The 17,008-nt window shown below is 39.1% G+C and overlaps 1 protein-coding gene across 1 annotated transcript; it reads right to left on the reverse strand.

Annotated features, from left to right (window-relative positions):
* Window positions 1-1,860: 1,860 nt before the first annotated feature.
* LOC115226239 (39S ribosomal protein L52, mitochondrial) lies at window positions 1,861-14,755 on the reverse strand. The gene is made up of 5 exons (XM_029797261.2): window positions 14,580-14,755; window positions 12,832-12,931; window positions 11,035-11,102; window positions 9,642-9,706; window positions 1,861-2,012 (listed from the first exon to the last, which is right to left on the reverse strand). The coding sequence occupies exons 1-5, from the start codon at window positions 14,608-14,610 to the stop codon at window positions 1,884-1,886; spliced, it is 393 nt and encodes a 130-aa protein (XP_029653121.1). The 5' UTR covers window positions 14,611-14,755; the 3' UTR covers window positions 1,861-1,883.
* Window positions 14,756-17,008: the final 2,253 nt, after the last annotated feature.

Consider the following 17,008-nt stretch of genomic DNA (forward strand, 5'->3'; position numbering starts at 1 on the left):
CGGTTGTAATTCCTCTATTGATAGGTACGAGGGGCGTTCAATAAGTAATGCCTCTGACCTACTTGCAGTTGTTTGATCTAGCTGAAATTTTGCATGTGCAATTATTTATATCTCTATAAATTAAGTGGCAAATTACAGCTCTGAAATAATTGTGGTTTCTGATTTACAGGTGTTTGAACTGAGTCAAGTGTGAAATGGAGCCTGTTGAGTGGCGAGCAGTGATCCGGTTTTTGTAGTTGAAAGGACGCACACCACGGGAGACTTTTGATGAAATAAAAGTAACTTATGGTGATGATGCCCCATCATATAACCTTGTAAAACCCTGACATAGTGAATTCAAACATGGTCGGAACTCTGTGGAAACAGCTCCCAGATCTGGTCACCCCCTTCTGCCATTGATGAGGCATCTGTCCGTCAAGTTGAGGCTGCCATTTTGGAAGATCGACGCATAACTATTCACCAAATAGCCCATGAGGTCAAGATTAATACCGGGTCTGTGGAAACTATCATTCATGACCATCTGCACATGCAAAAGGTGTCTGCCAAATGGATTCCCAGGTTGCTCACACCTTTCCAGAAGCAAAAACGCGTCGAGCGCTCGAAGATGAATTTGGAGATGTGCCAAGAAGATGAATCAAAATTTTTCAAAAGTCTGATTACACATGATGAAACCTGGGTCCATCACTATGATCCAGAGACCAAAGCCCAGTCAATGCAGTGGAAGCACCGTGACTCACCTCCTCCAAAGAAGGCAAGGGTGCAGCCCTCTGCTGGTAAGGTCATGCTCACAGTCTTCTGGGACCAGGACGGAGTAGTGATGACAGATTTCCTGGCAAAGGGTACCACAATTACAGGAGCCTATTATGCTTCACTTTTGAGGAAATTAAGAGAAGCTATCAAAATCAAGACGCGGGGCAAGATCAGCAAAGAAATCCTCCTCCTGCAGGACAACGCTCCGGTCCACAACTCGCGTGTCACCAGATCAGAAGCACAGGCGTGCGGCTATGAACTCCTCCCCCATCCCCCTACTCTCCTCCCCTTGCACCCTCTGATTTTCACCTCTTCCCAGCCATGAAGTTGTTTTTGAAAGGAAAGCGTTTCCCAAATGATGCAGCCTTGATTTCTGAAGTCACGTCGTGGTTGGAGGACCAAGCTGGGGTCTTCTACAAAAACGGTCTCCAGAGCTGCATTAAACAATGGGAGAAATGCATAACTCTGGGTGGTTTTTATGTAGAAAAAGACTAATAACTGTGCCAAATTTCATTGCTCTACTGCTATGGGAAGTGGGTCAGGAGCATTACTTATTGAACGCCCCTCGTAGATATTTAGATCAATATATTCATTAATTGATCAATAAATAGATCAAGATATTGATAGGTATATATATTTATAGAGCTGGATCTTGATAGATATATATGAGCCAGCATATCTCAAGGTAGGTAGACATATATCTTAACCACATGGGGCTTTGATATTTTAGGAGCAGGCATGGCTGTGTGGTTAAGACAAATGATTTCTGACTAAATGGTTCAGGGTTCAGTCTCAGTGTGTGGCACCTAGGGCAGATGTCTTGTAATATAAGTTAATTAAAAGCATTTTTTTTTAAATTTTTTCTTTTCAAAAAAATTATCTGGCTGTGTGGTAAGTAGGTTGCTAACCAACCACATGATTCCAGGTTCAGTCCCACTGTGTGGCACCTTGGGCAAGTGCCTTCTACTGTAGCCTCCAGCCGACCAAAGCCTTGTGAGTGGATTTGGTAGACAGAAACTGAAAGAAGCCTGCATCTACATACTATTTTTCAAAAAAAAAAGAAAAACATTTAAAGTTCCAAAAACCAAATTTCAGTGAAAATTATAACAATTGGTTATACAAATATAATTTATTTATTCGTGAACTTTGGGTTTTAGTTGACTCCTAATTAATTCTTCCCTTTCTTGTGTTTTCTGTTCCAGCTTTATTTGGTGGACCTTCTTTGCTTCCATCATCTCAGCAATGTAAGTAGAAACTTTGGACTGAAAGGAGAAGAAAGACAGTTTTAGTTAAAATTATGGAAATACATGCATATGGCTTTCACAGAAGACATGGAACATTCTAGATTCATGTCAATGTCTGGTGTGGAGAGAAATTAAACAAGAAATAGCTTACAAACTACAGAATTTTCTCAAGAACACCAAGAGAAAAAGATGCTTTATGTGACACATTCTACCAGTATACGAAAGACATGGAACATTCCAGATTCATGTCAATGTCTGGTGTGGAGAGAAATTACACAAGAAATAGCTTACAAACTACAGAATTTTCTCAAGAACACCAACAGAAAAAGATGCTTTATGTGACACATTCTACCAGTATACGAAAGACATGGAACATTCCAGATTCATGTCAATGTCTGGTGTGGAGAGAAATTAAACAAGAAATAGCTTACAAACTACAGAATTTTCTCAAGAACACCAAGAGAAAAAGATGCTTTATGTGACACATTCTACCAGTATACGAAAGACATGAAACATTCTAGATTCATGTCAATGTCTGGTGTGGAGAGAAATTAAACAAGAAATAGCTTACAAACTACAGAATTTTCTCAAGAACACCAAGAGAAAAAGATGCTTTATGTGACACATTCTACCAGTATACGAAAGACATGAAACATTCTAGATTCATGTCAATGTCTGGTGTGGAGAGAAATTAAACAAGAAATAGCTTACAAACTACAGAATTTTCTCAAGAACACCAAGAGAAAAAGATGCTTTATGTGACACATTCTACCAGTATACGAAAGACATGAAACATTCTAGATTCATGTCAATGTCTGGTGTGGAGAGAAATTAAACAAGAAATAGCTTACAAACTACAGAATTTTCTCAAGGACACCAAGAGAAAAAGATGTTTTATGTGACACATTCTACCAGTATACGAAAGACATGGAACATTCTAGATTCATGTCAATGTCTGGTGTGGAGAGAAATTAAACAAGAAATAGCTTACAAACTACAGAATTTTCTCAAGAACACCAAGAGAAAAAGATGCTTTATGTGACACATTCTACCAGTATACGAAAGACATGAAACATTCTAGATTCATGTCAATGTCTGGTGTGGAGAGAAATTAAACAAGAAATAGCTTACAAACTACAGAATTTTCTCAAGAACACCAAGAGAAAAAGATGCTTTATGTGACACATTCTACCAGTATACGAAAGACATGAAACATTCTAGATTCATGTCAATGTCTGGTGTGGAGAGAAATTAAACAAGAAATAGCTTACAAACTACAGAATTTTCTCAAGAACACCAAGAGAAAAAGATGCTTTATGTGACACATTCTACCAGTATACGAAAGACATGGAACATTCTAGATTCATGTCAATGTCTGGTGTGGAGAGAAATTAAACAAGAAATAGCTTACAAACTACAGAATTTTCTCAAGAACACCAAGAGAAAAAGATGCTTTATGTGACACATTCTACCAGTATACGAAAGACATGGAACATTCTAGATTCATGTCAATGTCTGGTGTGGAGAGAAATTAAACAAGAAATAGCTTACAAACTACAGAATTTTCTCAAGAACACCAAGAGAAAAAGATGCTTTATGTGACACATTCTACCAGTATACGAAAGACATGGAACATTCTAGATTCATGTCAATGTCTGGTGTGGAGAGAAATTAAACAAGAAATAGCTTACAAACTACAGAATTTTCTCAAGAACACCAAGAGAAAAAGATGCTTTATGTGACACATTCTACCAGTATACGAAACACATGAAACATTCTAGATTCATGTCAATGTCTGGTGTGGAGAGAAATTAAACAAGAAATAGCTTACAAACTACAGAATTTTCTCAAGAACACCAAGAGAAAAAGATGCTTTATGTGACACATTCTACCAGTATACGAAAGACATGAAACATTCTAGATTCATGTCAATGTCTGGTGTGGAGAGAAATTAAACAAGAAATAGCTTACAAACTACAGAATTTTCTCAAGAACACCAAGAGAAAAAGATGTTTTATGTGACACATTCTACCAGTATACGAAAGACATGGAACATTCTAGATTCATGTCAATGTCTGGTGTGGAGAGAAATTAAACAAGAAATAGCTTACAAACTACAGAATTTTCTCAAGAACACCAAGAGAAAAAGATGCTTTATGTGACACATTCTACCAGTATACGAAAGACATGGAACATTCTAGATTCATGTCAATGTCTGGTGTGGAGAGAAATTAAACAAGAAATAGCTTACAAACTACAGAATTTTCTCAAGAACACCAAGAGAAAAAGATGCTTTATGTGACACATTCTACCAGTATACGAAAGACATGGAACATTCCAGATTCATGTCAATGTCTGGTGTGGAGAGAAATTAAACAAGAAATAGCTTACAAACTACAGAATTTTCTCAAGAACACCAAGAGAAAAAGATGCTTTATGTGACACATTCTACCAGTATACGAAAGACATGGAACATTCTAGATTCATGTCAATGTCTGGTGTGGAGAGAAATTAAACAAGAAATAGCTTACAAACTACAGAATTTTCTCAAGAACACCAAGAGAAAAAGATGCTTTATGTGACACATTCTACCAGTATACGAAAGACATGAAACATTCTAGATTCATGTCAATGTCTGGTGTGGAGAGAAATTAAACAAGAAATAGCTTACAAACTACAGAATTTTCTCAAGAACACCAAGAGAAAAAGATGCTTTATGTGACACATTCTACCGGTATACGAAAGACATGGAACATTCCAGATTCATGTCAATGTCTGGTGTGGAGAGAAATTAAACAAGAAATAGCTTACAAACTACAGAATTTTCTCAAGAACACCAAGAGAAAAAGATGCTTTATGTGACACATTCTACCAGTATACGAAAGACATGGAACATTCTAGATTCATGTCAATGTCTGGTGTGGAGAGAAATTAAACAAGAAATAGCTTACAAACTACAGAATTTTCTCAAGAACACCAAGAGAAAAAGATGCTTTATGTGACACATTCTACCAGTATACGAAAGACATGGAACATTCTAGATTCATGTCAATGTCTGGTGTGGAGAGAAATTAAACAAGAAATAGCTTACAAACTACAGAATTTTCTCAAGAACACCAAGAGAAAAAGATGCTTTATGTGACACATTCTACCAGTATACGAAAGACATGAAACATTCTAGATTCATGTCAATGTCTGGTGTGGAGAGAAATTAAACAAGAAATAGCTTACAAACTACAGAATTTTCTCAAGAACACCAAGAGAAAAAGATGTTTTATGTGACACATTCTACCAGTATACGAAAGACATGGAACATTCTAGATTCATGTCAATGTCTGGTGTGGAGAGAAATTAAACAAGAAATAGCTTACAAACTACAGAATTTTCTCAAGAACACCAAGAGAAAAAGATGCTTTATGTGACACATTCTACCAGTATACGAAAGACATGGAACATTCTAGATTCATGTCAATGTCTGGTGTGGAGAGAAATTAAACAAGAAATAGCTTACAAACTACAGAATTTTCTCAAGAACACCAAGAGAAAAAGATGCTTTATGTGACACATTCTACCAGTATACGAAAGACATGGAACATTCCAGATTCATGTCAATGTCTGGTGTGGAGAGAAATTAAACAAGAAATAGCTTACAAACTACAGAATTTTCTCAAGAACACCAAGAGAAAAAGATGCTTTATGTGACACATTCTACCAGTATACGAAAGACATGGAACATTCTAGATTCATGTCAATGTCTGGTGTGGAGAGAAATTAAACAAGAAATAGCTTACAAACTACAGAATTTTCTCAAGAACACCAAGAGAAAAAGATGCTTTATGTGACACATTCTACCAGTATACGAAAGACATGAAACATTCTAGATTCATGTCAATGTCTGGTGTGGAGAGAAATTAAACAAGAAATAGCTTACAAACTACAGAATTTTCTCAAGAACACCAAGAGAAAAAGATGCTTTATGTGACACATTCTACCGGTATACGAAAGACATGGAACATTCCAGATTCATGTCAATGTCTGGTGTGGAGAGAAATTAAACAAGAAATAGCTTACAAACTACAGAATTTTCTCAAGAACACCAAGAGAAAAAGATGCTTTATGTGACACATTCTACCAGTATACGAAAGACATGGAACATTCTAGATTCATGTCAATGTCTGGTGTGGAGAGAAATTAAACAAGAAATAGCTTACAAACTACAGAATTTTCTCAAGAACACCAAGAGAAAAAGATGCTTTATGTGACACATTCTACCAGTATACGAAAGACATGGAACATTCTAGATTCATGTCAATGTCTGGTGTGGAGAGAAATTAAACAAGAAATAGCTTACAAACTACAGAATTTTCTCAAGAACACCAAGAGAAAAAGATGCTTTATGTGACACATTCTACCAGTATACGAAAGACATGGAACATTCTAGATTCATGTCAATGTCTGGTGTGGAGAGAAATTAAACAAGAAATAGCTTACAAACTACAGAATTTTCTCAAGAACACCAAGAGAAAAAGATGTTTTATGTGACACATTCTACCAGTATACGAAAGACATGAAACATTCTAGATTCATGTCAATGTCTGGTGTGGAGAGAAATTAAACAAGAAATAGCTTACAAACTACAGAATTTTCTCAAGAACACCAAGAGAAAAAGATGCTTTATGTGACACATTCTTCCAGTATACGAAAGACATGAAACATTCTAGATTCATGTCAATGTCTGGTGTGGAGAGAAATTAAACAAGAAATAGCTTACAAACTACAGAATTTTCTCAAGAACACCAAGAGAAAAAGATGCTTTATGTGACACATTCTACCAGTATACGAAAGACATGAAACATCCTAGATTCATGTCAATGTCTGGTGTGGAGAGAAATTAAACAAGAAATAGCTTACAAACTACAGAATTTTCTCAAGAACACCAAGAGAAAAAGATGCTTTATGTGACACATTCTACCAGTATACGAAAGACATGAAACATTCTAGATTCATGTCAATGTCTGGTGTGGAGAGAAATTAAACAAGAAATAGCTTACAAACTACAGAATTTTCTCAAGAACACCAAGAGAAAAAGATGCTTTATGTGACACATTCTACCAGTATATGAAAGACATGAAACATTCTAGATTCATGTCAATGTCTGGTGTGGAGAGAAATTAAACAAGAAATAGCTTACAAACTACAGAATTTTCTCAAGAACACCAAGAGAAAAAGATGTTTTATGTGACACATTCTACCAGTATACGAAAGACATGGAACATTCTAGATTCATGTCAATGTCTGGTGTGGAGAGAAATTAAACAAGAAATAGCTTACAAACTACAGAATTTTCTCAAGAACACCAAGAGAAAAAGATGCTTTATGTGACACATTCTACCAGTATACGAAAGACATGAAACATTCTAGATTCATGTCAATGTCTGGTGTGGAGAGAAATTAAACAAGAAATAGCTTACAAACTACAGAATTTTCTCAAGAACACCAAGAGAAAAAGATGTTTTATGTGACACATTCTACCAGTATACGAAAGACATGGAACATTCTAGATTCATGTCAATGTCTGGTGTGGAGAGACATTGGTTGAAATTGCCGAAATACAAGAAATTAAACAAGAAATAGCTTACAAACTACAGAATTTTCTCAAGAACACCAAGAGAAAAAGATGTTTTATGTGACACATTCTACCAGTAAACGAAAGACATGAAACATTCTAGATTCATGTCAATGTCTGGTGTGGAGAGAAATTAAACAAGAAATAGCTTACAAACTACAGAATTTTCTCAAGAACACCAAGAGAAAAAGATGTTTTATGTGACACATTCTACCAGTATACGAAAGACATGGAACATTCTAGATTCATGTCAATGTCTGGTGTGGAGAGACATTGGTTGGAATTGCCGAAATGCAAGAAATTAAAGAAGAAATAGCTTACAAACTAATATGTGATTAATTCGAATTAATATGTGATTAATTCGAAACATAGGCGCAGGAGTGGCTGTGTGGTAAGTTGCTTGTTTACCAACCACATGGTTCCGGGTTCAGTCCCACTGCATGGCACCTTGGGCAAGTGTCTTCTACTATAGCCTCAGGCCAACCAAAGCCTTGTGAGTGGATTTGGTAGATGGAAACTGAAAGAAGCCTGTCATATATATATATATATATGTATGTGTGTTTGTGTGTCTATGTTTGTCCCACCAAAATCGCTTGACAACCGATGCTGGTGTGTTTATGTCCCTGTTACTTAGCGGTTCGGCAAAAGAGACCGATAGAATAAGTACTGGGCTTACAAAAGAATAAGTCCCGGGGTCGAGTTGCTCGATTAAAGGCGGTGCTCCAGCATGGCCGCAGTCAAATGACTGAAACAAGTAAAAGAGTAAAGAGTATGACATGATGGTCACCCCTGGAGCATTTCTGTTTATAAGCCTGTTGGATCATGGCTAACCTGGGGTTAAATAACAACAAAAATGAAGGTAAACACATTTATTAATGTAGTCCTAGATACACTAGGTCCGAGTAAAAGACAAAATGATCACAGCTGGGATGCCTTTGATCCGAGGTTTGCAGGATCAGGACTGACCTGTGGCTAAACAACAAGAAGGAAGCAAACATAGATGACGTAATCCAAGACACACTATGTCTGAATAAAAGACAGGATGGTCACACCTGGATCACCATTGATCATAGATTTGCTGGATTAGAACTGAGCTAGGACTAAAGAACTACGATAAATGACACATTAGATAATGTAGTCCTAGATACAAATAATTGACAGGATGGTCACAGCTGGAATATCTTTGATTTTAGGCCTGATGGATCTGGACTGACCAGGAACTAAACAACACTAACAATATATATTGATTTCAAATTTTGGCACAAAGCAAGAATGTTTGTTTGTTGTTTGTTCCTTCTCGAGCCGAACCTGGCTCATAAGGGTTTCTTGTCGTATTGGTTCCCCACCTGGACGAGACGCCAGTCCGTCACAGGTGAGCTGCAAGATGCAGGAGGAAAGAGTGAGAGAAAGTTGTGACAAAAGAGTCAGCAGAAGTTCGCCATTACCTTCTGCCGGAGCCGCGTGGAGCTTAGGTGTTTTCGCTCATAAACACACACATCACCTGGTCTGAGATTCGAACCCACGATCCCTCGACTGCGAGTCCACTGCTCTAACCACTAGGCCATGTGCCTCCACAAAAATAAATGTTCCTTCTCGAGCCATGCCAGGCTCATAAGGGCCGGTTTCCCGGTTTCCTTGGCGTGTAGGTTCCCCAGCTTGATGAGACGCCGACTGCGTCGCAGGTGAGCTGCAAGATGCAGCAGGAAAGAGTGAGAGAAAATTGTGGCAAAAGAGTCAGCAGAAGTTCGCCATTACCTTCTGCTGGAACTGCATAGAGCTTAGGTCTTTTCACTCATAAACACACACATCACCAGGTCTGAGATTCAAACCCGTGATCCCTCGACCGCGAGTCCGCTGCTCTAACCACTAGGTCATGTGCCTCCACATGACCTATGGGGGTAAGTCAATTACATTACACCCACCCACCCCATACAGCTAAGCCTTTTGTCTGCTCTGCTAATGTTTCTGCCAGCTCACTGCCTTAACACCAACATATATTGTAGAATAAAATGCAATCTCACAGCTAATTCAATTCTCTTTGTCCGCCGCAATCCCTGGCGTTGGCTCAGTTCAGATGGCCGGCCGTCTGTGAAGGAAGAAATTAATACATTAGATATATGTTCAGAGTTTCAAATGGAGGAATAATAATAACTAGCAGGAAATTCGGATCTTTTCGGTTTGAACGGCAGTTTTTTAAAATAATTTCCACGTAACTAAACACTTTTAATCTTCGTATACTGGTAGAATGTGTTTATAAAACATCTTTTTCTCTTGGCTTTATTGAGAAAATTCTATAGTTTGTAAGATATTTGTTGTTATTTTTCTTCAATTTCAACCAATCAATGACGTCTATTGAGGTGAAAACATTCTGTGCCGTATGAATATGTCCCTCGTTTATTTACATTTGTGAAGAAAAAAAAGATACCCTTCTCCCCACCCCTAACCCTAACTAACCCTAAAACAGATTGAAATGCAATAGATCGATACTAGGGTCATAATTATGGGTGACAATTTCATATGACACTGCTAGAAAAAACTGCCATTCAAACTGAAAAGATCCAGAAATTCCAAAGTATAAATCAGCACATTTGAAAAACACTGTTAGTATATTAGTATATTAAACACAAGCAAGGAATTTCAAAAAATTTTTCAATATCTTGCCATTTAACAAGGAGTTGCTTATTTACCTTCTTAAAATACATTTGACAGATGTGGTGTCCTCTAGAGTTTAAGGAAATAAAAGATGAATTAAAAAATAAGACTTATGCATATATCGTGATCGTTACCAGCGTCACCTTACTGGCACTTGTGCCCGTGATAGTAGGGTGCCAAGAGCACCATCCGAGCATGATCGTTACTAGAGCAGCCAAGTGGCTTTCCGTGCCAGTGGCACGTAAAAGGGCACCATTCAAGCGTGATCGCTACAAACGTCGCCTTACTGGCACCTGTGCTGGTGGCATGTGTAAAAAGATTTGAGCGAGGTCGTTGCCAGTACCGCCTGACTGGCCCCCGTGCCAGTGGCACTTAAAAGCACCCACTACACTCTTGGAGTGGTTGGCGTTAGGAAGGGCATCCAGCTGTAGAAACTCTGCCAGATCAGATTGGGGCCTGGTGCAGCTATCTGGTTCGCCAGCCCTCAGTCAAAATAGGTTTTGGCCTGGGGCACACAAAAGATAAACTTCCACAGTTATTTGCTAAGTTTATTTCACTCTAATTTAATGTAACTTTCTATTGATGTATCTTTAAGACATTGTTTCATTATGTCCCACATTTCAATTGTGCCTGTGTATTTAACAGACAAATGCAGAACAATAATACAACAAAGTGCAAATGTATTGAGAGAAAATTTAGTCAGAAGAACAATTAAATCAAATACACAACAGATAAGGCTTTGGGATATCAACAACAACTTACCTAAATATGTATAGTCTGGGAGATCAACAAGTGGGCCATAACTGGAGTTGTTGGCAGCTTCTCCTTTGCTGTAAGTTAGATGGGATTTAAAATTAAAGTCAGTGATAAATTATAAATGAAGGTCTGCTAGGATGTAAGAAGTCCCTTATACACACCACACACACACATCAGTATTCTACACTCGTAATATTTTTTGACAAGTCTGGATAGTAACTCATAAGTATCCTGTCAAAAACTGATTGATTCTATCCCTTTCGCCTCTAGGACTTCCATTCTCTTTTAACACATCATGAAATTTTGTAACAGCACATCCGCTGCCGTTTGTGGAAAACGAAGAGACCCTATTCACCTGCGAACGTTTTACACCGCCTTCCACGACTATCAAATTCTTACAATTATGAGAACAATAACATGGCTCTTTTCAAGGCAACCTCGCATTCAATTCTTACACCATTCTACGAGGGGGTAGGAACCCCTTTACACGGCTTTCTATACACTTACAAATACATTCATTCGCCGTAAACTTATATCAATATTTGCCTGAATAATCATCATAATTCAGTGCAACCCTATTCACCTGCGAACGTTTTACACCGCCTTCCACAACTATCAAATTCTTACAATTATGAGAATAACATGGCTCTTTTCAAGGCAACCTCGCATTCAATTCTTACACCATTCTACGAGGGAGTAGGAACCCCTTTACACGGCTTTCTATACACTTACAAATATATTCATTCGCCGTAAACTTATATCAATATTTGCCTGAATAATCATCATAATTCAGTGCAATCATTAACAGCAGGAGTGGCTGTGTGGTAAGTAGCTTGCTAACCAACCACATGGTTCTGGGTTCAATCCCACTGCGTGGTATCTTGGGCAAATGTCTTCTGCTATAGCCCCGGGCCGACCAATGCCTTGTGAGTGGATTTGGTAGACGGAAACTGAAAGAAGCCTGTCGTATATATGTATATATATATATATATATGTATGTGTGTGTGTGTTTGTGTGTCTGTGTTTGTCCCCCTAGCATTGCTTGACAACCGATGCTGGTGTATGTTTACGTCCCCGTCACTTAGCGGTTCGGCAAAAGAGACCGATAGAATAAGTACTGGGCTTACAAAGAATAAGTCCCGGGGTCGATTTGCTCGACTAAAGGTGGTGCTCCAGCATGGCCACAGTCAAATGACTGAAACAAGTAAAAGAGTAAAAGAGTATGTGTATAAGTTCCTGGAAATGAGAGAGTGAAAGAGAGAATGAGTATCAGAGGGACTGAACAAGAGAGAGAGAGAAAGAAAGAAAGAGAGAGTGGAAGTAAGAAACAGAGTGGATGGAAGCATTCCGTCGGTTACGACGACGAGGGTTCCGGTTGATCCGATCAATGGAACAGCCTGCTTGTGAAATTAACGTGTAAGTGGCTGAGCACTCCACAGACACGTGTACCCTTAACGTAGTTCTCGGGGGAATATTCAGCGTGACACAGAGAGTGACAAGGCCGGCCCTTTGAAATACAGGTACAACAGAAACAGGAAGTAAGAGTGAGAGAAAGTTGTGGTGAAAGAGTACAGCAGGGATCACCACCATCCCCTGCCGGAGCCTTGTGGAGCCTTTAGGTGTTTTCGTTCAATAAACACTCACAACGCCCGGTCTGGGAATCGAAACCGCGATCCTACGACCGCGAGTCCGCTGCCCTAACCACTGGGCCATTGCGCCTCCACAAGCAACAGAGTAAAACAGAGAGAGAGTGAGAGTAAGGCAAAAAATGGGGGTGGGAGTTATGAAGTTTGAAATACTTACGAAAATCTGTGTTTAGAACCAACATAAGCGGCAGAGCTTGTTGTTATATGCCGAGAGGTCCCCAGAGGAATATTTACAGTTGTCAGACACACCCTTAATTCTGGAAAAAAAAAAAAACATATATATATAAGACACTTGTCCTAAGCCACTTTGACTATTGCTCTCAGCTATGGTCACCATCCAGTGTCAAGTTAATCACAGAACTTGAGGCGATCCAACGAAGCTACACGAAGAAGATAGCCTCTGTGCAGCATATAAGATACTGGGAAAGACTCAAGAGATTAAAAGTCTATTCCTTAGAGCGTAGGCGAGAAAGATATGCCATAATATATATCTGGAAGATCCTGGAAGGACTTGTCCCAAACTTTGGCATCGAGAGTTACACAAATGCCAGAACTGGGCGCCACTGCGTGGTGCCAAGGACTCCAAATTTGCCATCAAGATGTAGGACAAGATACTGTGATAGCCTGAGCTTCTGAGGCCCACAGCTCTTCAATATCCTCCTGAAGAACCTGAGGGACCTGCATGGGGTGGATGCGGATGTCTTTAAAGTAGGACTGGATCTCTTCCTGTCAGGTGTCCAGGATGAACCAACTTCACGGCAGGAGGTGCAGATGAGGGCAGCTGCATCAAACTCTCTCATGCACCAAATGGTAGTTGCTAAAAAGCATTTGTGAGGTAAAATCATGTAGCAACACCAAATGGCGGTGCCCCAGCATGGCCACAGCTCAAGAGCTGAAACTGGAAAACATAAACATATATATAGGCGTAGGAGTGGTTGTGTGGTAAGTAGCTTGCTTACAAACCACATGGTTCCGGGTTCAGTCCCACTGCGTGGCACCTTGGGCAAGTGTCTTCTACTATAGCCTCGGGCCGACCAAAGCCTTGTGAGTGGATTTGGTAGACGGAAACTGAAAGAATCTCGTGGTATTAAAAGTAAGTCCTGTGGGTGGGCGATGTGTTCAACTAAAATGTTTCGAGGTGGTGCTCCAGCATGGCCGCAGTCAAATGACAAACAAGTAAAAGAATATCATAGATGCACACACACATTGAAACTATGAGGTTGCTTCTTAACTACACAACCATGCCTGATGTGCATGTATGTGTGTGCACACACATGCATGTATGTGTGTGCACACACATGCATATATGTATGTTTATGTCATGTCACTGATGCTGGTCGACAGGCCACGATCGTGGGCCGTCGCGCTTTATGCATTAAGGATGACGATTTATTTTTTTTTTTTGTATAACCAACCACATGGTTCCGGGTTCAGTCCCACTGCGTGGCATCTTGGGCAAGTGTCTTCTGCTAAAGCCCCGGGCCGACCAATGCCTTGTGAGTGGATTTGGTAGACGGAAACTGAAAGAAGCCCGTCGTATATATATATATATATATATGCGTGTGTGTTTGTGTGTCTGTGTTTGTACCCCTAGCATTGCTTGACAACCGATGCTGGTGTGTTTCCGTCCCCGTCACTTAGCGGTTCGGCAAAAGAGACCGATAGAATAAGTACTGGGCTTACAAAGAATAAGTCCCGGGGTCGATTTGCTCGACTAAAAATGGCGGTGCTCCAGCATGGCCACAGTCAAATGACTGAAACAAGTAAAAGAGTAAAGAGAGTATCCGGTACTTCCGGAAGTACACCGGTACTTATACCGTAAGATCGCCAGATTTTGACGGACACAAACAATTCTACCATTCCACCGTCCAAATCACCGTCTAAATATTTGAAAGTTACACTTACCCTTCAAACATAAGTCAAACAATCTCGCCATTATTTGGTCTGAAATAGATCATAACAACGGGAGATGACTCTGTTTTGGCGGTGTTTGTAAAAAAATAGTGGAACGGGGAAATTTTGTCCGTTACTTCGGTTCAACGTCCCAGTTTTTATGAATATCCGTCATCTTTATCATACGGTCCCGATCGGGCGATGAGACGTGAATGTCTGGGTAATTTCCTATTTGACGATCGTATAATGAATTTGTTTTAGATTCAACTAGCAGTATCGCCCGGCCTTGCTCGGGTTTGTAAGGGAAATAACTATATAAGCATTTTTAGAGGTGTAAAGTATAATAGCCATCTCAGTAAGGCTAACCACAAAGGGGGTGAGGTGTTACTGTAGCTTTTTACGTTCTGAGATTTAATAATAAATTTTTAGAGAGCTACTTCCCTTATATATGCCAAAAATACATTAAAAATGGGAAAAATTGATGGTAAATTTTTTTTTTTAATCGTAGACTCATCGTTGACGCGCGCTAATACCCAGAAGGGCTTGATATGAATCACGACTATAAGATACCCGGTTTTGGTTAAACTGCACCGCAAAATGTGGGAGTAGTTAGGAATCTAAATCGTAGGAGACAGACAGCACACAACCTTACTTTTATATATAAAGATTTCATTTCAACTCGATTAGCATGCCATTAATCGACATGCTCTTCTTTATTGTAAATCCCAACGATTTGTAGATCAGCAGATAATTAATGAAAGCTCTACAATTACGACACTAGCTGGAGTTTTGTCAGAATCAGTGACCTGTATTGCTTGGCATGAAGATATCTTGCATGTGCCCAGGGCGAAGCTCTATTCAAAATAAACTAACATTTCCCCTCACTTTTAACTAGCTGGGATCTTTTCCTTTTGATAGACAGAATTCAACACAATTTCTAGTTAACTAAGCAATTTGAAACTTCGTATACTGGTAGAATGTGTCAAAAGAAAACATTATTTTCACTTGGCTTTTTTGATAAATCTGTAATTCGTTTGTTTAACGTAGTTTAATTTTTCGAATTTTAACCAATCCTATGCTCTCTTTTGTTAAGTTCTTATATTGCTGCGTTATCGATATTGATAAACAAACGAGGCGGGTTGTGTTGACATGTGCTAGAAAGAAGCCAAGTGAAAATTATGTTTTCTTTTGACACATTCTACCAGTATACGAAGTTTCAAATTGTTTAGTTAACTAAAAATTGTGTTCTACCAGTATACGAAGTTTCAAATTGTTTAGTTAACTAAAAATTGTGTTGAATTCTGTCTATCAAAAGGAAAAGATCCATTAAAAAAATGTGTTCGCTGTGTGTACCATTTATAATTATGAAACTTTTTATTGTAATAAACTTTTTGGATCACTGATTTTACGAGCGAGCTTCAGATATGAAATTAGCCACGTCTGGCCTTTTTTTTTTTTTTTGTCACAGTGACCTTTTGCTAGCTGGAACGTTACATCAGGCACACGCTACGACTAAAGATCGTAACAGTATTTGGATCTTTTCTGTTTGGCTTCACCTGTGGAAATCTTAAAGTTTAGTGAAAATGGGGCCTTGATTTGGGAGTTCCAGGGTTTCCAGGAGTATAAAACGAATTCATAGTAACTATAATGGAAGGAGGGTTTTTATGATACTTTTGGGGTATCTTCTTCCATTATAATTATTCTGTTGATTCAAGGAGCTGAAAATGAAGTCCTCAGGCGGAGTAAATTCAATAACCGTTTATTCAAAGGTGCTTCATACGAGGGGTTTGCTTTCAGCAACCATCTTCACAGTAGTGTGTAGTTAGCCTTCTCTCCCATACATGTGGGGCTCAATAACCTCTGGGGACAATGCATGTGGTATCACAGTGGGACAAAGTCTGCTGTGAGCTCCTGACTTCAAAGTCTTGCTCGGCGTCAGCATGAGAAGAATGAGAGGGATTACGTTGTTGCCTTTTCCTTAAAGAATGGTTGCAGGCGAGATCTCGTTTTTGTCTCACGTATGGCAATGGTTGCAGGCAAGATCTCGCAGTTTCAAAATGGTGCTGGCTTCTTTGTACCTCACTACCCTGAGAACACCAGTGTGAAAATAGAGAATAACTGGAGCAGGCACAAGAAAAGAGCAAATGCCGGCATAATTTACTCCAAAGGGATGAATCATCTAGAGATGCTGTGGTATAATCCACCTTTTAGACTAAATGTAACCTCAGAAATGCTTCTATATTCTTCCATGCTGTGGATAAACATTTTCCATTGTTAAGTTCTTCCATGCTATGGATAAGTACTTTCTATTGCTAAGTTCTTATATTCAACAACTTTGAATGTATACTATACTAGCACTATGACCCGGCAACACCGGGTCATAGTGCTAGTGCATGCATATACAGCTGCATGCATGCACACATACACGCGAGTACTGTCCA

The sequence above is a fragment of the Octopus sinensis genome, linkage group LG29 (genome assembly GCF_006345805.1).
Source record: "Octopus sinensis linkage group LG29, ASM634580v1, whole genome shotgun sequence".
Classification (NCBI taxonomy): Eukaryota; Metazoa; Mollusca; class Cephalopoda; order Octopoda; family Octopodidae; genus Octopus; species Octopus sinensis.

Excerpts from the sequence above, each read along its gene's own strand:
- LOC115226239 (XM_029797261.2), bottom strand. The coding sequence starts at position 14,610 with ATGGCGAGATTGTTTGACTTATGTTTGAAGG. Across the intron at positions 9,707-11,034 it reads CCCAGACTATACATATTTAG|ACGGCCGGCCATCTGAACTG; the intron begins GTAAGTTGTTGT and ends CTTCCTTCACAG. Across the intron at positions 2,013-9,641 it reads CAAAGAGAATTGAATTAGCT|TCCAAAGTTTCTACTTACAT; the intron begins GTGAGATTGCAT and ends TTCTCCTTTCAG.